At 36.8% G+C, this 18764-nt stretch overlaps 1 protein-coding gene across 3 annotated transcripts in view; it reads right to left on the reverse strand.

The window, feature by feature from the left end:
- SPATA16 (spermatogenesis associated 16) overlaps window positions 1-18764 on the reverse strand; it is a 295979-nt gene that overhangs the window by 50277 nt on the left and 226938 nt on the right. For 2 of the 3 annotated variants that reach the window (XM_074298205.1, XM_074298206.1), the window contains exons 7-8: window positions 3558-3704; window positions 1971-2083 (exon numbers count right to left, since the gene is read on the reverse strand). In XM_074298205.1, coding sequence (XP_074154306.1) covers window positions 1971-2083; window positions 3558-3704 — 260 coding nt within the window. The remainder of the gene's footprint in view (window positions 1-1970; window positions 2084-3557; window positions 3705-18764) is intronic. The other variant, XM_074298207.1, reaches the window with a different exon arrangement.

Consider the following 18764-nt stretch of genomic DNA (forward strand, 5'->3'; position numbering starts at 1 on the left):
TCTTTGGGGACCTGGTGGCTCAGTGGATAGAGTTAGAAAGACCAAGTTCAAATATGGCCTCATTTATTTAAAGCTGAATGACTCTGGGCAAATAATTTAACTTCTATCTGCCTCAGTTTCCTTGATTGTAAAATGTGCTGAATGCTTGGGGACACAAAGATGGAATGCTTCTTTCCCTCAAGGATTTTCTATTCTAGGGGATAGGGTATAATATGTCCTTACTTAGCAATATATATATATATATATATATATATATATATATATATATATATATATATATATATATATATATATGTGTGTGTGTGTATAATATAATATAATATAATCAAAGTTAATATAAGGTGTTTTTTGGGAGAGGAAGTGGGAGTAGAAAAGAATGATATTATGGTTGAGCCTTAAATGAAACAAGAAAATCTAAAAGGCAAAAGTGGGCTTGAAGTCTATTTCATCAATAAGGGGATGGTCTATGCAAAAATGCAGATTTGAGAAATGGGAGTGTTTTTTAAGAAGGAATATTTGGCTGCACCTAAGAGTGTTTATATGTGGGGAGGGGATGACTGAGAAAAGGAGGTGAGAGCTCATGAGACTAGATGAAGGAGCAGTATTGCAGCAGAGTTAGATAATCGAGATGGGTGGGGGAACACTATTTTTTAAAGTACCCTATTCCTGAGTTAACTTATAATGCAAAGACTAGAGGGTTTAGGTCTTTTTCAAAAGCCAAAGATGTTATTCAGAAGAGAAGTAGATGTTAAATCTACTTGAAAAGATGAGCAGATTTTTTTTCTGTGGGACTCTGAAAAGTCCCACTTTGGCTTCACTGTGGCACGGAGGTGGCCCTGCATTCTCAAAGCTGTACTGGAAGTCCCATCAGTTAAGCAGACAACATCTGGACCTAGAGTCACCCAGGGTGCCCAGCATCCTAAGGGCTATAGATCCTCTCCAAGTTTGGAGATGTTTGGGACCAGAAACCTAACAGCTGGGTGATGAGAATTTTTGGTCAAAGAAACTCGGGAAGACGACTCTGAAAGAAAGAAATGGAATAAGGTGGCAGTTCTCTTAAAAGGCAAGAACATCAAATCTGTGATTGAACATAATAGCCCCAAGAAAAAATTCTGACTCATTCAACCTTCAGTCTTCAAAGAGAGGAAATCAGTAGCTCTTAGGGTGCATCAATGAGACATCTCTTTGATGATCTCTCAGTGTAAAAATTTAAAAACCACTAAATAGTCCAGATTATTTCCATAGAATGACAGATTTAGGACTGGAAGGGATTTTATAGGTTATCAGGCTAGACCTCATGCTTTTATAGAGAAGTGATATGATTTTCTGAAGGTCACACAGCCAATGAGCTAGCATCCAAACCAGTCTTCTTGGCTCAATCCATCACATCATGCTGTCTCTAAATCACAAACAACAAAAAGCAAACCAACCGCTAAAAAAACCCAGTATCTATTTCCCTTGATCACAGAGTGAAATTAGGTAATTTACTTTCAGGATGTATAAAGATAAATGGCGAAGTTTTAAAAGTGGTCTCCAATTCATCAGGGCAATATGGAGGCATTGGCCTGCAAAACCATGTAATTCCCCATGCAAGTAAGGAGATGGTTAGATCGTAATAGACCAATAAACGAAAACAGCGAAAACATTGTATTTGTTAAAATTTTGTTATTGGTTTGAAATGAGAAATTCAAGGCAATCCAGAATTAGATTGGAGGAAAACACCAAAAAAGGGCTCCTTAAGCTTTCTGCTAATGTAATAAATGTTGGCAACTGTGGAGCATACCAGTTGTAATCTTTTAAAATGTAAAATAAATAAAATCATTAGCTAAAACCGGCTTTGTTTAATAAATGGGATTTGTGGAGAGAGGCTTCTAAAATCCACTCTCGTAACACATCAAACATCTTTCTTCTATCTGGGGCTTTGTGCTCCTTTGCGTTTGGACTCAGAGAGTGCCGACTCATACACCTACATTTAATTTAGTGCTTCGGATGACATCCAGTATCGGTAAGATCCTCTTCCCCATGGTCTCCATGTGTCTTGCGGCGTCTTCCCGGGTCAGTGGGCTGAAGGGGGTTTTGTGCTCTAAAAATTGTAACAATAAACTTTTATGCTGCTGTCTATCCCTTCAATTTTGAAGTACTTTCTTTCCCTTTACCAGGCTATAAAAATACCTTAATATTAATAGATATGAAATCTTTACTAGCAAAGCCAGTTATGTTCCCACTCTCTGAGTGTGGCAGTGGGAGCTAGAGGAGACACTGCCCTTTGGAGAAGTGACATTTATGCATTTTGGCCTCCCCTTCTACCTCCTCCCACCCCAGCCTGAAAGATCTAACATAGTATATAATAAGATCCAGCTCAGTATGGACCAGGCTCTTATGGGTTTTGGGACAAAGTTACCATAAAGGTGTCTAATGCTTGTCTTGTTCTTCCCAGGCATTATTCAAATGAGCAGAAATGATCAATGGCTTTCAACATCCCTTCAGGTTTACTTGTTCGGTTTTAAGCCTTTTGGGACCCAAAACCCAGTGGGATACAGTAAAGCCCTGGCTTAGAATTCCAGGACCTTGAGTAACTGTGGGCAAAAGACTTAATCCTGCCTGGATCTTAGTTTCTTCATCTTTGAAATGAAGGAATTGGATTAGTCTCTCAGCTTCCTTCTAGCTCCAAGTTCCAGGGGAAAGACAGGGTTAAAGACTAGATTCTCCATAGATATCCAGATGGTGCAGTAGATAAAAATTCTGGAGTTAGGAAGACCAGAATTCAAATCATGTTTTACACATTACTAGCTGTGTGACCCTGGACAGGTCACTTAATCTTGATCTGCTTCAGTTTCCTCACATGTAAAATGGTATGATGATAGGACCTAGCATTATTGTGAATTTAAAGTAAGATAATATTTGTGAAGTGCTTTGCAATAATAGAATACTCTAGTAATAATAGAATACTCTAGTAGTATTCTAGTATAACTCTAGTGGTCATTATGTTTTTGGATTGATGAAATTTTTCTCCCTTCCTTTAAATTTTTTTTTTTTTTAAAAGCAACAACTAAAATAGTAGCCATCATTGTTCTGGGTAGAGACAGATGTCCCAGTCTCTTCCAATTCCAAATCTATGATCTTATGTATAATCAAGGCTTACATTTACACAGCCATTAAGGTTTAAAAAAGTGCACAATGACCATCTTCTTACTTCACTCATGAGAATCCTGTAAGATCAGGACTGTTATAATTCCCATTTTGCAGATGATATAAATAAGGTCCAGAGAAGTTATGACCTGCTGAGGGTCATTTAGTCATAGAGCATCTCAGGTCTTCTTGACTTAAAGTCCTGCTCTTTACTGTGTACACAAGGATATGTTGTAAAATGCATATCTATGGTACTTTGACTTAAATATCTAGTCTTCAGGTGGAGTAACAAAGGGAATGGAAGTCTAGGGCCATGTTGGATGAAAAATTGGCCTGTAGTGAAAATCTCACTGTTGGCAATCATCAGAGTAGACAACCAAGAACAGGAGAGCAATATTAGAAGAAAGTCCCAATGCTTATTAACTTACCTGTAAATGTGGGCAGCTTCCTACTTGACATTTTTTCCAAAAATTTTCCATCTTCTTTGTTTTTGAACCCAAGTGTCAACAAATATTGTTGGGGAGGGAATGATGACCAGTCAACTGTCTGAGGCAGCACGTGAAGTCCTTGAAGGTCTATATAAATATCATAAGCATTAAAATGCTAAATGGGGCCTATCCCAAAGCAATATTTCAATGGCATACTGAAATTTGATAGCATATAAATATCTGACAAATTTTAATATTTAGAGTAACTCAGTATTATAATTTAATACTATAAAGCAGGGCTTCTTAACTTGGGAGTTTGTGATTTTGTTTTAGTAACATATTGATAACTGTATTTTGATGTAATCAGTTTTCTTTGTCTATGTATTCTCTTATATATTAAAAATTTATTCTGAGAAGGCATCCTTAGGTTTTTACACAGAAAAGATTAAAAATCCCTGCTATAAACATGGCATCATAATACAAATTGGTAAGATTATAAATTATTGTGTGTGATTGATTTCATGAAAATCTGATATTTCCCAAAGCCTGAGAATCAGTACGGTACAGCAGACAGAAAGGCTGGCCTTCATGTAAGTAAAACCTAGGTTTCAGGCTTCTCTTTGACAATGCCTTCTTGTCCTAGTCAAATCCCTTAACCTCTTATCATACTAGGCGGTTTGTAAGACAATGACTGTTAAACTTTTTTGTTTCACAGTGAAGACATATTATGAAGCAGTCCTGAAACTATTCATGCTGAGAGAGACTTCCACTGTCCATACTTTAGAGTTACTCATCAAGAACTGTAGCCAATGATGAGTTTCCAAATTGTATTAGAACAGCTAGTATACATCTTACGGTTTCTTGCAGAAATTTAATCATAGGTAGGAACACACATTTTCTCTCTTTCCCTCTCTCTTCTCTGCTTCTCTCTGTCTCTGTCTCTGTCTCTGTCTCTGTCTCTCTCTCTTTCTCTGTCTCTCTTCTCTCCTTTTTTCGCTACCTCTATATCTGTCTCTATTTCCCTCCCTCTACCCATCTCTTTCCCTCTCTCTGTTTCTGTCTCTCTGCCTCTCTTTCTATTTCTGCCTCCCTTTTTCTCTGTGTCTGTCTCTCTCTCTTCCTTCTTCCCTTTCTCCCTCTCTGTTTTATGTAAATCATATTATAAAACACAGAAAAGAGAACATTTAGAAATCCCTTGATGTTTACATGTGGAAACAACCTGAGAAATAATTTAGCATACACCTTCCCTTGACCCTCATTTTATTGACTGGGACACCAAAGCCCAGACAGTTTATCCAACTTGCTTAAAGACTACACAATGGATAGGTAGGCAAGAACACAGATGAAAGCCTAGCACTCCTGCCTCTTGTTACTTCTGAGACTTCCAAAAACATCCTGCTTGTTACTGGAAGAGATTTAAACCCGTACGTGCCCCATTTGTAGTCTGTGCATGAACTGACAGTATGCAAGAATGGTCATCCCTAGGGTTCTCTGACTAGAGATAGGCTAGAGGGGATTCAGTTCAATTAAACTCAACTCAATCTGACCAACTTCAACTTAAGTGTTATGGAAACAGAACAGTCCATGACCTCTAGAACTGTAATATTCTGCTGGGAGGCAATATACACACACACAGGTAAACAGATGCAAGTAATTTCAAGGTGGAAAGCATATGAAGAAATTGGGGTAATTAAGGCCAGACTTTAAGGAAGATAGCATTTGTGGCAGGCCTTGAAGGAAGCTGGAGACTCCATAAGGCAAAGGTGAGGAAAAGGGAGGAGGAGGGCATTCCAGGTCTGCCTGGTGATAAGCCATGGTGATAGGATAAGATGGCAGGCTAGCTTTGAGCAAATTGTCTGGCTGACCTGGACCTATGATAGGGTTTGTGGAGGGGAATAATATGGAATTTCTGGAAAGGTGAATGGAATTCAGAATGTGATTCTCTGCTTAGGGGAGCAGAGGCTTGAAGTAGAACTAGGGAAAATAAGTAAGAGATTGGGCATTTTAGGGAGGAGACAGATTAGGTCAAAGCATGGAGGTAGGAAAGGGGATACCAAGTCTGAGGAACAGCAATTAAACCAGGTGGGCTGGAATATAAGAGATGGAGGGAAATAATCTGAAATAAATTTTGAAAGGTGGCTAGCTGGAGAAAATGCAGGACTTTAAAGATAAGCTGAGGAGTTTACCAACTTTCCTTTAAATCCCTAAGGCTTTGGGATATTATTTTGACCGTCAAATATTTCTTCCCTCATAATCTGACCATTACTCCTTTTTTCTTGCTTTTTTGCCATCCAGTTTTTCCCTCTTCATCTGTGTCTTGAGAATAAGAGAATTCTTTGGTTCCTGCTTTTTTAAATCAGCAAATCAAACAATAAGTATTTATTAAGTGCCTATTATGAACCTGGTACTGTGTTAGACCTTGAGGATACAAGGACAAAGATTGAATGGATCTTTTCTTAAAAAGAGAAATAGGGGATATAGCAAACATATCTAAATTATATGCAGGATAAATACAAAGTGAATAAATGCAAACATATCCAAACAGTTAAACACAAGGTAATTTGTGAAGGAGGGCTCTAAGCATTTGGGGAGAATAGGAAATTTCTTGTGTAGAATATCAATGGTTCCTGAGTGATGCCTTAAAGAAAATTTGTTTGGAGGCAAGGAATTGAATTTGTGGAGAATCTTGAAGAAAGAAGACCAGGTGGAGGCAGCTGAAATAATTTAGACAGGGATGATGAATATCTGAACTAAGGCAGTAGCTGGGGATGGAGAGATGGGTTAGAATGAGAGAACTATTGGGAAGATAGGAATGGGAATGTCTGCAACTGGCTGAATATGTGGGGGGGGGAGAAGGAAGAGTCCAAGGTAATGTCTAGATTATGAAGCTGAGACCCTAGGGGTAGGAGCAACTTCGGAGTTAAGAAGATTTATAGGGAAGATGAATTCAGTTTTGATATGTTGAATTTAAAGTAGCTCTGGGTCAGGAAGAGGCAACCGGTGGTGATCCAGTAGATAGAGTGCAGTAAGACCCATAAATAGAGTTTCAAAGAGAGGCAATTGAAGATGTATCAGGGCACTGGCCAGGTTCAAACTGAGATCCAACAACATATTTTAGATTTGGAGAGGACCTCAAGCACTTTCAGTATCTGTAATGCAGAGCCCTGCTCTTCACTAGTAGGCTGACATTTCATGACGTAGTTTAATTGTGTCTTGGTCCTGGCCTACAAAGAACATCACATTATGTCTGCATGATAGCTCTGTGGTAGATCCAGTGAAATACACCTTTTGGTATTATCCCAGCTGTTGGAGTTGGCTCTAATGCCAGCATTCTCTTCTTAGTTTAGGGTTCAACACAGGGACAAAGGGAGGCACTTGAGTGATTGAACAGCTTGGAAAAGTAGCTTTGTTTTGCCCCACATAGCAAGGATGTGCAATAAGGCACATTTTTTTCTGGATGCATTCTCCCTTTTCCCTCCATATACAAATGAGTAAACTCATCCGTATAGACTATGGTAAAGACAGAGTGACTTCCATGTTTTCAGAAATCTGCTGGGTACAAGGGGCCTAGATTACAATTGGCTGGAATGATTTTTGCTCTTAGGTGGCCAAGGAGCTGTATCTGGGCCATTCAGGTCCGGGGTACAGTTTTGCCTTCTTTTAGGGAAAGCTAATCCATGGTGCAGAAGAGGAGGAGGGGGCTGGGCCTACTCTATGTTGTGGATGGGGAAAAGAAGCTATATCAGGGAAATATCAGTCTTATCAAACCCCCTCAGCAGGCAGGAAAGAGATGGTGAAGTGGTCTTTTAACATAACTACCCATAAAGCCTTACTCTGTTGCAGGTGAAAATTTTAGTATGAGTGACTAAAAAGAAATGAATTGGGATGGATATAATTAATGTAATGTATTACACACACACACACACATATATACATACACACATATATGTATATATACATATATATGTACACATATATCTGTCTGTCTGTCTGTCTGTCTGTTTTCTGCAGGATGCCCAAATCTCCAGATTACTACCTAACAAAAAGAGACAGTTGGTGAGTAAGGCACCAGGTGGAAGCCCAGATTTTGAGCTGGAGCACTTCTGGTTCTTCTGCTTACTTTCTGTATATAGAGAAATTGCTTTATTTTTCCAAGCTTCTGATTCTTCATTTGAAAAGGAAAGAGCTAACCAGATCATCTCTAAGATCTCTTTCTCTGAAAAATCTATATATGAACCTCCTGACTGCTTCCCCAGCCAAAAGGTAAAGATTTACTCCCTATTAGGTTCTTCAAAGGAATGCTTGTTGATCCTTTGCAAAACAAAAGGGTCTCACATTGTAAAAAGTAAGACTAAGAGAAGGCAAGCTGACTTTGGTTCTAGGCCCAGTTGTATTCCTAGGTAAGTTCTGTGTATGTAAAGGACAAGATGAATAATGAAATTACTCTATGAATACACATCAGAGATATGAAATAAGGACCAGATTTCTTTTATTGTCCCAAATTTTAATTTTGCTGTTCAGTCATTTCAGTTGTGTTCACCTCTTTGTGACCCATTTGGGGTTTTCTTGGCAAAGACACTGGAATGGTTTGTCATTTCCCTCTCCAGCTCATTGTACAAATGAGGAAACTGAGGCAAAAAGGATTATGTGAGTAAGTGGATTGCCCAGGGTCACGCAGACAGGACACTGAGGTCAGACTTGAACTGTCTTCCCTATCTATTGCACCATCTAATATATATAATGAGTCCATATAAGAGAACTAAGAGCCATTCTTCAGGAAAGTGTCCTACAAAAGGCCAATTCATCATTCTGGCTTTTTTAGTTTGCTAACTGGCTAGAACCATTAGCTTGTTGTGATGAGGGAGACTTTGTAACACTTGTAAATGCCCAAATTCTTCCTCAACAGGAACCTTAACAAAGTAATTTGTTCCTATAGTCACTTTGAGTTTTAAATCCCATAGTCTTAAAGACTAGAACTTCTCATTTTCTTTCTCTTTAAGTTGTCATCATTTCATTCACGATCCCTTTTGCAAAGCACTGGTTTGAGCAGATAACTTACTATTTCTTCCATATTTTGTAAATACTCCTTTTTTTCATCCATTGCCTTCTCTAATAATATGGAAGGTCGTTGAGGTCATGTCTCCCTCCCATACTTTTCTGTCTCTCAGCTCTTAGCAGTGTTCTGAAACATAGCAGGAGTTTATAATATGTGCTTCCCAATTCACTGATTATTGACTGGGTCTGGATTAAAAATTAATGGGATAGGCTGACTCTCACAGGATGAAATTTAAAAGGGATAAAGAGAAAATATTGTACTTAGGCTGAAAAGTGAAGCTTTTTGGGGGAAACATGACTGTTCAGCAATTTATTTTTTAAAAATTTATTTTTGACATTCATTTTTGTTTTAAAATTTTGAGTTCCAAATTCTCTCTCTTTCTCCCTTATTGATAAAGGAACCGATATGATTTGTTATATATGTAAAGTCATGGAAAAAAAAAAACACGTTTCCATATTAACCATGTATAGAGAGCAATTTATTTAGGAAAAAAAAATAAAAAAAAATTAGTGTACTGTAACTCAATATGGGTCAATGGTATATGACATGCTGGCCAAGAGAATGACTCCAATCTCAGGTATTGTTAGGTAGGGGTAGTGTATCTTAGAAGCAGGGGGTGATATTGATAATCCTCCTGTGTTTTGCCCTGTCAGATTATCCTATCTGGACATTTTAAAATTGGGCTCCCTATTTTATTTTATTTTATTTTTTTTAAATTTTCATTTATTTAATTAGTTAGTTATTTTTTTTAATTTTTTTATTATATATATATATTTTTTTATAATATTATCCCTTGTATTCATTTTTCCAAATTACCCCCCCTCCCTCCATTCCCTCCCCCCGACGACAGGCAATCCCATACATTTTACATGTGTTACAATATAGTCTAGGTACAATACATGTGTGTGAATATCATTTTCTTGTTGCACAATAAACATTAGAATCCGAAGGTACATGCAACCTGGGTAGATAGACAGTAGTGCTAACAATTTACATTCACTTCCCAGTGTTTCTTCTCTGGGTGCAGCTACCTCCGTCCATCATTGATCAACCGGAAGTGAGTTGGATCTTCTTCATGTTGAAGATTTCCACTTCCATCAGAATACATCCCCATACAGTATTGTTGTTGAAGTGTACAGTGATCTTCTGGTTCTGCTCATTTCACTCAGCATCAGTTGATTTAAGTCTCTCCAGGCCTCTCTGTATTCCTCCTGCTGGTCATTTCTTACAGGGCTCCCTATTTTAGAAAGGGCGTTGTCAATCCAAAGGATGTCACACAGGATGAAGTCCTCAAGGGCAAGGTCTTAGTGAGGAGGGATTCTTTCATTCCTTATTTTCATATCTTCAGCACTGTGTCTGGCACATTAAAGTCCTTGTCATGGTTGTTGTTGATGAGAGCTGCATTCAAGCATTTGAAGGGCCATACATCAAAGAAAGCTTAGATTTGTTCTTCTTGGACCCAGAAAGCAGAATCAGAGCAATGGGTAGAAGAGACAAAGGAACAAATTTCAGCTTGAAGTCACAAATCTTTTTCTAATAATTAGAAGCACCCTAGAGTAAATGGAACTGCTTCAGGATGTAGTTGTCTTCTTCTTGCTGGAGTTCTTGTAATGGTCTGGATCAGTGTCCTTAAACTTTTTAACTAGGGGGCCAGTTCCCTGTCCCACAGAGTGTTGGAGGGCCGGACTATAGTAAAAACAAAAGCTCACACTCTGTCTCCGCCCCTCAGCCCATTTGCCATAACCAGGCGGGTGCATAAATATCCTCAGTGGCCGCATCTGGCCCACGGGCCGTAGTTTGAGAACCCCTGGTGTGGATTGTCTATTTGATGGGGATTGTATAGATATAAATGTATATCCACATATATGATATATAAAACACAGATAAGTGTCTATTTTTTCAGGCATAAAATAGATGCAGTGGCTCTTGAGATCTCTCCCTTTCTACTCTGGGAACCTGTGGTTCTGTGATGCCGTATCTTGGAGTACTGGCTGCATGAAAAGAGTTTAGAGAATCTTCTCCTTGGTGTTGTTGACCATGGTGGCTGGTGAAATGATCAGCAGCCCCATAATTGGTTTGTGATAAAAGGTACTTGTGTAAAAGTAATAAGCATTTCATATCCTTTAGATCTTGCATTTCATCCAGTGGGGTCCATTGGATCATGGATTCCTGCTGAATTTAAGGAGGTGAGAAGCTATACATCCACACATCACTGATTTTCCCCTTCCCTCCACGTTATTCCTCTTGCCATTTGCCCACATAGTTAATTGCCTTTGCCTGAAGATTCTGTACAGCAGGGGATCCTCTGCAAGAAATGACGAAACGTTTCCCAGCTGTTGAGTTTTTAATGTCACGTTACTTTGAGTGCTAATTGTTCTCAGTTTTGGGCTCATAAACTTCTACCTGAGTCCGAGAAGCACTTGTACCTTTGGTTTTAAAGTGAAATGGACCATATTGCTCCTGGGTCAGAAATCAGAATTGATTTAGAAGAGATATTTTTCTCCTTTGCCACTTAAAAACAATGAAAGGGGAAAACAAGAAGGAAAATAAATATAATAATGAAATTCCTTTACAATTGAAGTTGAAATGTTTAGATGAACCTACCTACATTAATTTTGAGAGGTTCATTTATCCACTTAAAAAAAACCCAAACCCCAAATCCTGTAGCTAACAGGACAAAATAGTTTTGTATTTTTGCCATTAGGGAAGTTGATGCATTTAAAATAATCATAAGGAAAAATTATGTAGACTAAAAAACCTGCAGAAATATATAATCATTCAAAACTTTTTTTTAACCCTATATGAAAGGTTTCTGATTCTCAGTGACAAAAAGGTTACCTGTTTTCCAATATCAGGAATCATGAACAGATCAGTGCTGGTTTTTGCCCTGTTATTTTTTGTCACCCCATTATTTGATCTTTGTCTTCCTTGAATCTCTTGTATACTTGACACTGTTGACTAACCTTTCCTTGTCTCCTTGTCTTCCATGATATGATTTCATAATTTTCCTATTTCACTGATAGTTCCTTCTCTGTATCCTTAGTTGGTCCCTAAATATGATCTTCAAGCTTTGTCTCTTCCCCACCATTCCTGATTATCCTCATCTATTCCTATTATTTCAATAACTACCTCTGGGCAGATGACACAGTTCTGAGTCTAATTTTGATGCCTTCACTCCCCCTTGACTTCTCATCTCTTTGAAATTTGGCTTCTGATAACATCATTCTGAAAGCCTTAAACTCAAAATTTTCAAAACTGAAGCCAGGTTTTCCTGCAAATACTCCCTTCATCTTAACTTCCCAATAACTTTTGAGAATCCTGCCTTCTTTTTCAGGCTCATAAGCTAGGTATCCTCCTAAACTCTTTATTTTCTTGTCAACACCTATCGAACATGTTGGATCCAATCTATATCTAATCTTTCTCCAAGCCCTATTGGTTCTACTTTTGCAGTATCTTTTGCAAACACCCTCGTCTCTCTTCCAAACATTGTCACCACCCTGGTGCATGTCCACATCACCTCTCATGTGGAGAATTGAAATATTCTTCCGGTTAGTTGGTCTGCTTGTCTCATTTCTCCTCATTCTGGTCCATCTTCTGTTCAGCTATTAAAGTGATCTCTGGGCATTTTTTTTTAACTGATTGCCCCCATACCCATGCCCTGTTCCTGATTACTGAAATCATCTGCCTCCTTATTTCTGCTTCATGGGTTCCTTCAAGTACTAACTAAAAGACTTTCTCAACTCCTCATTTTCATAATGCCTTCCTTCTGTTAATTATTTCCACTTTGTACTGCATATAATTTGTTTGTACACATTTCTTTTGCTTATAGTCTTTGCCATTAAATTGTAAGTTTCTTGAGATCAAAAATTGTCATTTTTTTTGTATCATTATTTAGCACAATGTCTGGCACACAGTAGACATTTAATTAATGCTTATTGGCTGACTGATGTTAAATAATGAGGTCCTTAAGGGCTTGAATTGTGTTTGCCTTTTCTTTGTATCCCTAGAACTTAGCACAGAGATTGACACATAGTAGATGCTTAACAAATGCCTGCTGACTTGACTTGCAATGCTTCTCTCAAAGATGGGCAACAATCTTTTAAATTTTAGATCCAAAGGCATTGTTTTGATGTCCATATTTCTTGATCTATCTGTAGCTTTTATTACACTGCTCTTCCTGGTCTTGTCTTTCTTTGGCTTTTGTAATCCTTTTCTTTCTTGGTTCTGCTTATCTACTCAATGGATTCAATATTCATCTCTGTAGAATTGACTTGTAAATCTTTTTATCTCTTCCTAGGCTCTCTTCTGAACTTAAGTCCCACATTACTTCATCTGCATGGATTATGGGTATCTCAACTCAACATGTCTAAAATGGAACTTATGCTCTTTTCTTTTAAATTTTTTAAATTTATTTTTTGTTATAGCTTTTTATTTATATGCATGGGTAATTTTTCAGCATTGACAATTGCAAAACCTTTTATTCCAACTTTTCCCTTCCTTCTCCCCACCCCTTCCCCCACATGGAAGGCTGACCAATACATGTTAAATATGTTAAAGTGTAAATTAAATACAATATACGTATACATGTCCAAATAGTTATTTTGCTGTCATGTATCATATTTCTTATAAGGGCAATACCATTCTTCTCAACATTAGATGGACTTTTTCATCTCTCTTACCTTCCAAATCCAGTTCCTAACTTTTGTCAATTCTCTCTCTACAACCTCATTTAAATTCCAAGCTGGTTCAAAACTTCATCATGTCTCACCTGAATTAATATAGTAATTTTGTGATTGATCTCACTAAAGAAATAAATGCCTTGAAAATCAGAATGGGATAGAAAAAAAAAACAATTCAATACAAAATATTAAAACAATGTCAAAAGATTGAAAAGAATTTAAGAAAATCTATGAATGGTTATATTAAAAACAACTGACCTGGAAAACAGGTCAAAGAGAGATAATCTAAGAATTATTGGACTTTCTCAAATCATTTAAAAACATCTGGATAACAGATTTCAAGAAAGTATGAATGAAAACTGTCCAGACCTCAGAACCACAGGGCAAAATGAAAATAAAAAGGATCCATTTGTTACTTTTGGAAAGAAATTCCAAAATGATAACTCCCAGAAAGGTCAAAGCCAAAACCCAGAGCTCCCTGGCCAATGAAAATAAATACTATAAGCAGCCAAAGTAAAAGAGTTCAAATACTAAGGATCCATTATAAGGATCACATAAGACTGGGCAAATGTTGCCATAAAGGATAGCCAAAGATAAAGAGTTCTGCTGAATCATAATTTCTCCAGCAAAACTAGAGAAGAAAAATGGATCTTTAATGGACTAAAGGATTTCCAAGCATTCCTGAAAGAAAAAATGCAGTAGATATTTTGAAATGAAAAAACAAACATGAACTCATTTAATTGGAAAAATAGTTATAGATAAAATGTTTACAAGGAAAATGTTAACAGGGAAATAAAGAATATTAGAATCCTAATACCGTTGTATCAAAGAGAAGGTAAAAATGACAGAGGGTTTATGGTTTTGTCCTGTTTTGTAGACAAAAATGGGAAGGAAACCAGAAAGAAAACAATAAGGAAGAGATGGAAATCACTAACAATAGAGTTGCATATGATGAAGAATACATAATCAGGGGAGAAGGCATTCTCACTTTCAAGTGAACCAGGTAAAAGATTTAACATAAGTACTCCACAGTGCAATACCTTCCCTTCTAGTCCCTTACTCCATTTCAATATAGAAATACAGTCAGTAAATATTGATTGAGCTCCTATTATGCTGTTCTAAATGCAGGGATACAAAGAAAGGCAAAATATAGATCCTGACTCACAATCTAATGGGGGAGACAACATACAAATATGTATAAACAAGCTCTATGTTGGATAAATAGAAAATAATCAACAGACTGAAGGCACTAGAATTTAGAAAGATTATGAAAAATTTTCATTACATTTATGTACCACATTATGTTTATCCATTTCCCAATCATGGGCATTTTCTTTACTCCCAGTTTTTTTGCTAGTATAAGAAGTGTGGGTGCTTGATCATGCTCACTGATTGACTGATTCATAGCATCATAAATTTGGAGCTGGAAGAGAGCTCAAAAATGATCTAATCTAACTCTCTTTTTAAAGATGAGAGAAATTGAGGTCCAGAAAGATTAGGTGACTTGCTTTGGATGATAAAGATAGTAAGTGGCAGGCTTGAGATTCTAATTCATATCTTCTTACTTCAAATCCAGAATCCTTTCCTGTCCTAGCCTCTAAATGCCTCTAAATACTACTACTACTACTACTAATCTCAACTAGTATTTATATAATGTTCTAAAGTTTCCAAAGCTCTTTACATATACAATCTTATTTGATGCTTACAATAACCCTGTGAATCAGGTAATATCATTACCCCATTTTGCAGATGAGAAAACTAAGGTACAATCAAACAGCTAGTATTTTCTGAGGTAGGATTTGAACTCAGCTCCTCAATGCCCTATCCACTGTGGTATCTAGCTGTTAAATTAAGCTGATTAGAACATGGAACTAATGAGGTTATATTTTTGATGTCCCATATGACTCAATGACTATTGTCTAGACTAAATTTTACTTCTATTATCTCAGATTATGAATGATCACTTTTTAAGAAGCATTACTGGTTATTGGTATAAATCAAAGATATACGATTGCATAATTATCTCATTATACTTTTAGTGGGATCTAGCTCTTTGGCAAACAGATGGTAGTCTTCTGCACTTGGTGTCAAGAAGGCCTGAGTTCAAATTGCATTTCAGACCCTTACAAGTTGTGTGACATTGGACAAGCCACTTAATGCCTTTGAATGTCAATTGCTTATCTGTAAAATGAGGGGATTGGAACTGATAGTCTTTTTTCAGTTCTAGATTTATGACCTTCTCAACCGCATTCTTTTAGTTCAAGGTGAAAGTAGGAAAACAAATTAAAGTATAGGACTTAGTTGATGTGATCATAGTATTTAATGATAAAAACAGACAGCATTTTTATACTCTTTTAAGGTTGGCAAAATGCTTTTGTAAATGCAAAAATCTCATTTTATTCTTGTAATGATCCTGAGAAGCAGGTGCTATTAGAATCTCCATTTCTATAAGTGAGGAAATTGAGGCAGATGGATGTTAAATAACATGTCCAGGCTTACAGAATTTTGAGTGTCTGAGTCAACCATAAGAGCTTAGATTTTTCTGATTCCAGACCTAGAACTCTGTGCTAGAAGTGGCTATTATTTAGTCCAAATGTATAATTTATAAGATGAGGAAACTGAAGTCCTGAGAAGACATAAGAATCACCATCATATGTGTAAGAGTAGTAGAGTCAGAATCTATGATGTCTTCTTTTTTCAATATAATTCTTATGCATGTGGTATGAATCAAAAGACCTGAGTACCATGGATGGAGAGCAGGAAGGTATCTTGATGATCTTCTAGTCCACTAACTCCCATTTTATAGCTTAGAAAATGGGCTCAGAAAGATAATATCACTTGCCTAAGGTCATACAGCAAGGATATGAAAGAACCAATCTTTGGATCCAGGATAGAGCTCTCTGCTTTTAAATATCAGTGAAGTAATATGGAGTCATTGGATGAGGAATTTAAAACACAGAGGGGTGCATTGTAGTATTTCCAAATTCTTAGGATCTTTGGAATAAACTATCATAGTGAATTATTCAAAAAGAGGAAAAGGAAACATTTCCTACAGTTAATTTTTTTTTATAATAGCTTTTTATTTTTCCAAATACATGCAAGGTTAGCTTTTAACATTAACCTTTGTGAAACCTTGCCAAAATTTTCTCCTTCCCTTCCTCCTTCCGCCTTCCCTAGATAAAATCAATCTGATATAGGTAAAACATGTACAATTCTTCCAAATATATTTCTATATTTTTCATGCTGTGCAAGAAAAATCAGATCAAAAGGAAAAAAAAGAGAAGAAAAAAAAGCAAGCAGACAAACAACAACAAAAAATAAAAACACTATGCTTGGGAGCAGCTAGGTGGCACAATGGATAGAGCACCAGCCCTGAAGTCATGAGGACCTGAGTTCAAATATGACCTCAGAGGCTTAATACTTCCTAGCTATATGACCCTGGACAAGTCACTTAACCACAATTGCTCAACAAAACAAACAAACAAAACCCACTATGCTTTGATCCACATTCAGTCCCAATAGTCTTTTTTCTGGATTCAGATGGCTCTCTCCATTACAAATCTACTGGAATTGGCCTGAATCATCTAGTTGTCCATCAGAATTACCACATAATCTTCTTGTTGCTGTGTACAATGTTCTCCTCATTCCACTTACTTCACTTAGCATCAGTACAGACCTTTCTGAAATCATCTTGCTGATCATTTCTTATAGAATAATAATATTCCATAACATTCATATCCCATATATTATCTCTTTGGGATACAGACTCAGCTATGATTATCTTTGAAATAGCCTCTGTTCTGTAGGTTTGAGAGCCTTTATTTTCTTGAGGCAATAATATTTCCTCGCCTTTGTCCATAACCAAATGGTTTGACATTTTGCTATAGTGTAAAGCTTGTCTTCTAAGGGTCCCCATTGTTTGGGGGTGGGGGTGAGATGGGACTGTGCAGGCTTTCTCTTTTATTTTTCTCTTCTGCTTGGCTTGCACCTCACTCCTTTTAATGCTAATACTTTGTCCTTCTCCTGCCCCTTTCTGGGTTTTATCTGGTCTTCTTTTAAAATTGCTATTCCCCTTTTCTTGGAAGTTCTCCCCAAGTTCACATCAGTAAAAAACAAACAACTTTCCCATGTTTTGGTTATCATTCCTGTTCCAATAAAGAAAAACTCTCTTTTCACTTTAAAAGAACAGGTTGCTTGTCTTTGAATCCCACAATTCAAGGTGTTCTTGAAGGAAATATGTAAAGAGAATAGCTAGAGAACAAAACAAATAAAAAAAAATCTCCTTGATTTCCATTATAATTTCAGAGATATATTCCCATCAGAACACATATGATTTCTGTAAGGAAAGTTATGTTCAATGTAACATATTGACTTTTGTGGTTCTAAAGCATTTGTCTCATAGCATGTACACTGGGAAGAGCCCTGCCTCTAAAGTTAGAAGTCTTGAGTTCAAATCTTGCCTCTGACCTTATTTTTCATGTGACCTGTAGGAACGTTACTTAATCTTTGGGTTTAAATGATGGAATGGACTTTTGGGTCCTTTTTACCTCTAGATCTAGATTCTATGAATCCTGTAGAGGTAAGACTTAGCCTATGTGAATTTAGTTCTCTCTCTCAATCTTTGCAAGAAAACTGGTTGGGCAAATAACTCATGTGGCTAATACATATAGGTAGTTTAATTAAATTTATCCAATAAACTTATTTAATAAATGAATTCAATAAAACTATTTATTTATTTATCTACATAATCTATTTCTTCGCAATTATTTATTTATATAGTTTAATGAACATAACTTATTTATTGAATTAATTTATTTAATTCAATTAAATTTCACTTGAAATCCTTATGGGCTTCATAAACCTTAATGGTTTCCCATGCCTTTAGTGTAGTTGATTAACAAAATTTCATTGGCAAGAAGGGGTTAAGACTTTGTCGGTCTTTTAACGCCCTCCATTAAAGACCCCTTCCTACCTTTCCAGACTTCTTTTGACCCTGGCCTTCTTGTTATTATTAGAACCAGACATTCTTAACTCTTAACTCTGGACATTTTCCTTGGCAAAACCACACGCCTGGAATCCTTTTTTTTTTTTTTCTCCTGCTTTCCTTCAAGTTTCAGCTAAAATCCTCTTTCCTTATTCCCCTTAATTCTAATTCCTTTCCTCCAACTCCAATTTTTCCTGGATTCTTGTTTCTACACATTTGCTTGCCTATTGTCTTTGCCATTAGACTCAACTCCCTGAAAGCAAGGACTTTTGCCTTCCTTCCCTTCCCAGTGCTTTTGATGGGTGCTTGGCATGTAGAAGGGACTTAATATATATTTATTACCTGATTGGCTTGAAATTATGATGCTTCTTAGTGATAACCTAATGCTAATTCTTACCTTTTGGCTAATGCTAGTGACATGATCTGTGGTTATTAGTTTCCTATAGTTAATACCTACAAAAATAGAATTAGATTCAGGACAATAGCAC

The sequence above is a fragment of the Sminthopsis crassicaudata genome, chromosome 3 (assembly GCF_048593235.1).
Source record: "Sminthopsis crassicaudata isolate SCR6 chromosome 3, ASM4859323v1, whole genome shotgun sequence".
Classification (NCBI taxonomy): domain Eukaryota; kingdom Metazoa; phylum Chordata; class Mammalia; order Dasyuromorphia; family Dasyuridae; genus Sminthopsis; species Sminthopsis crassicaudata.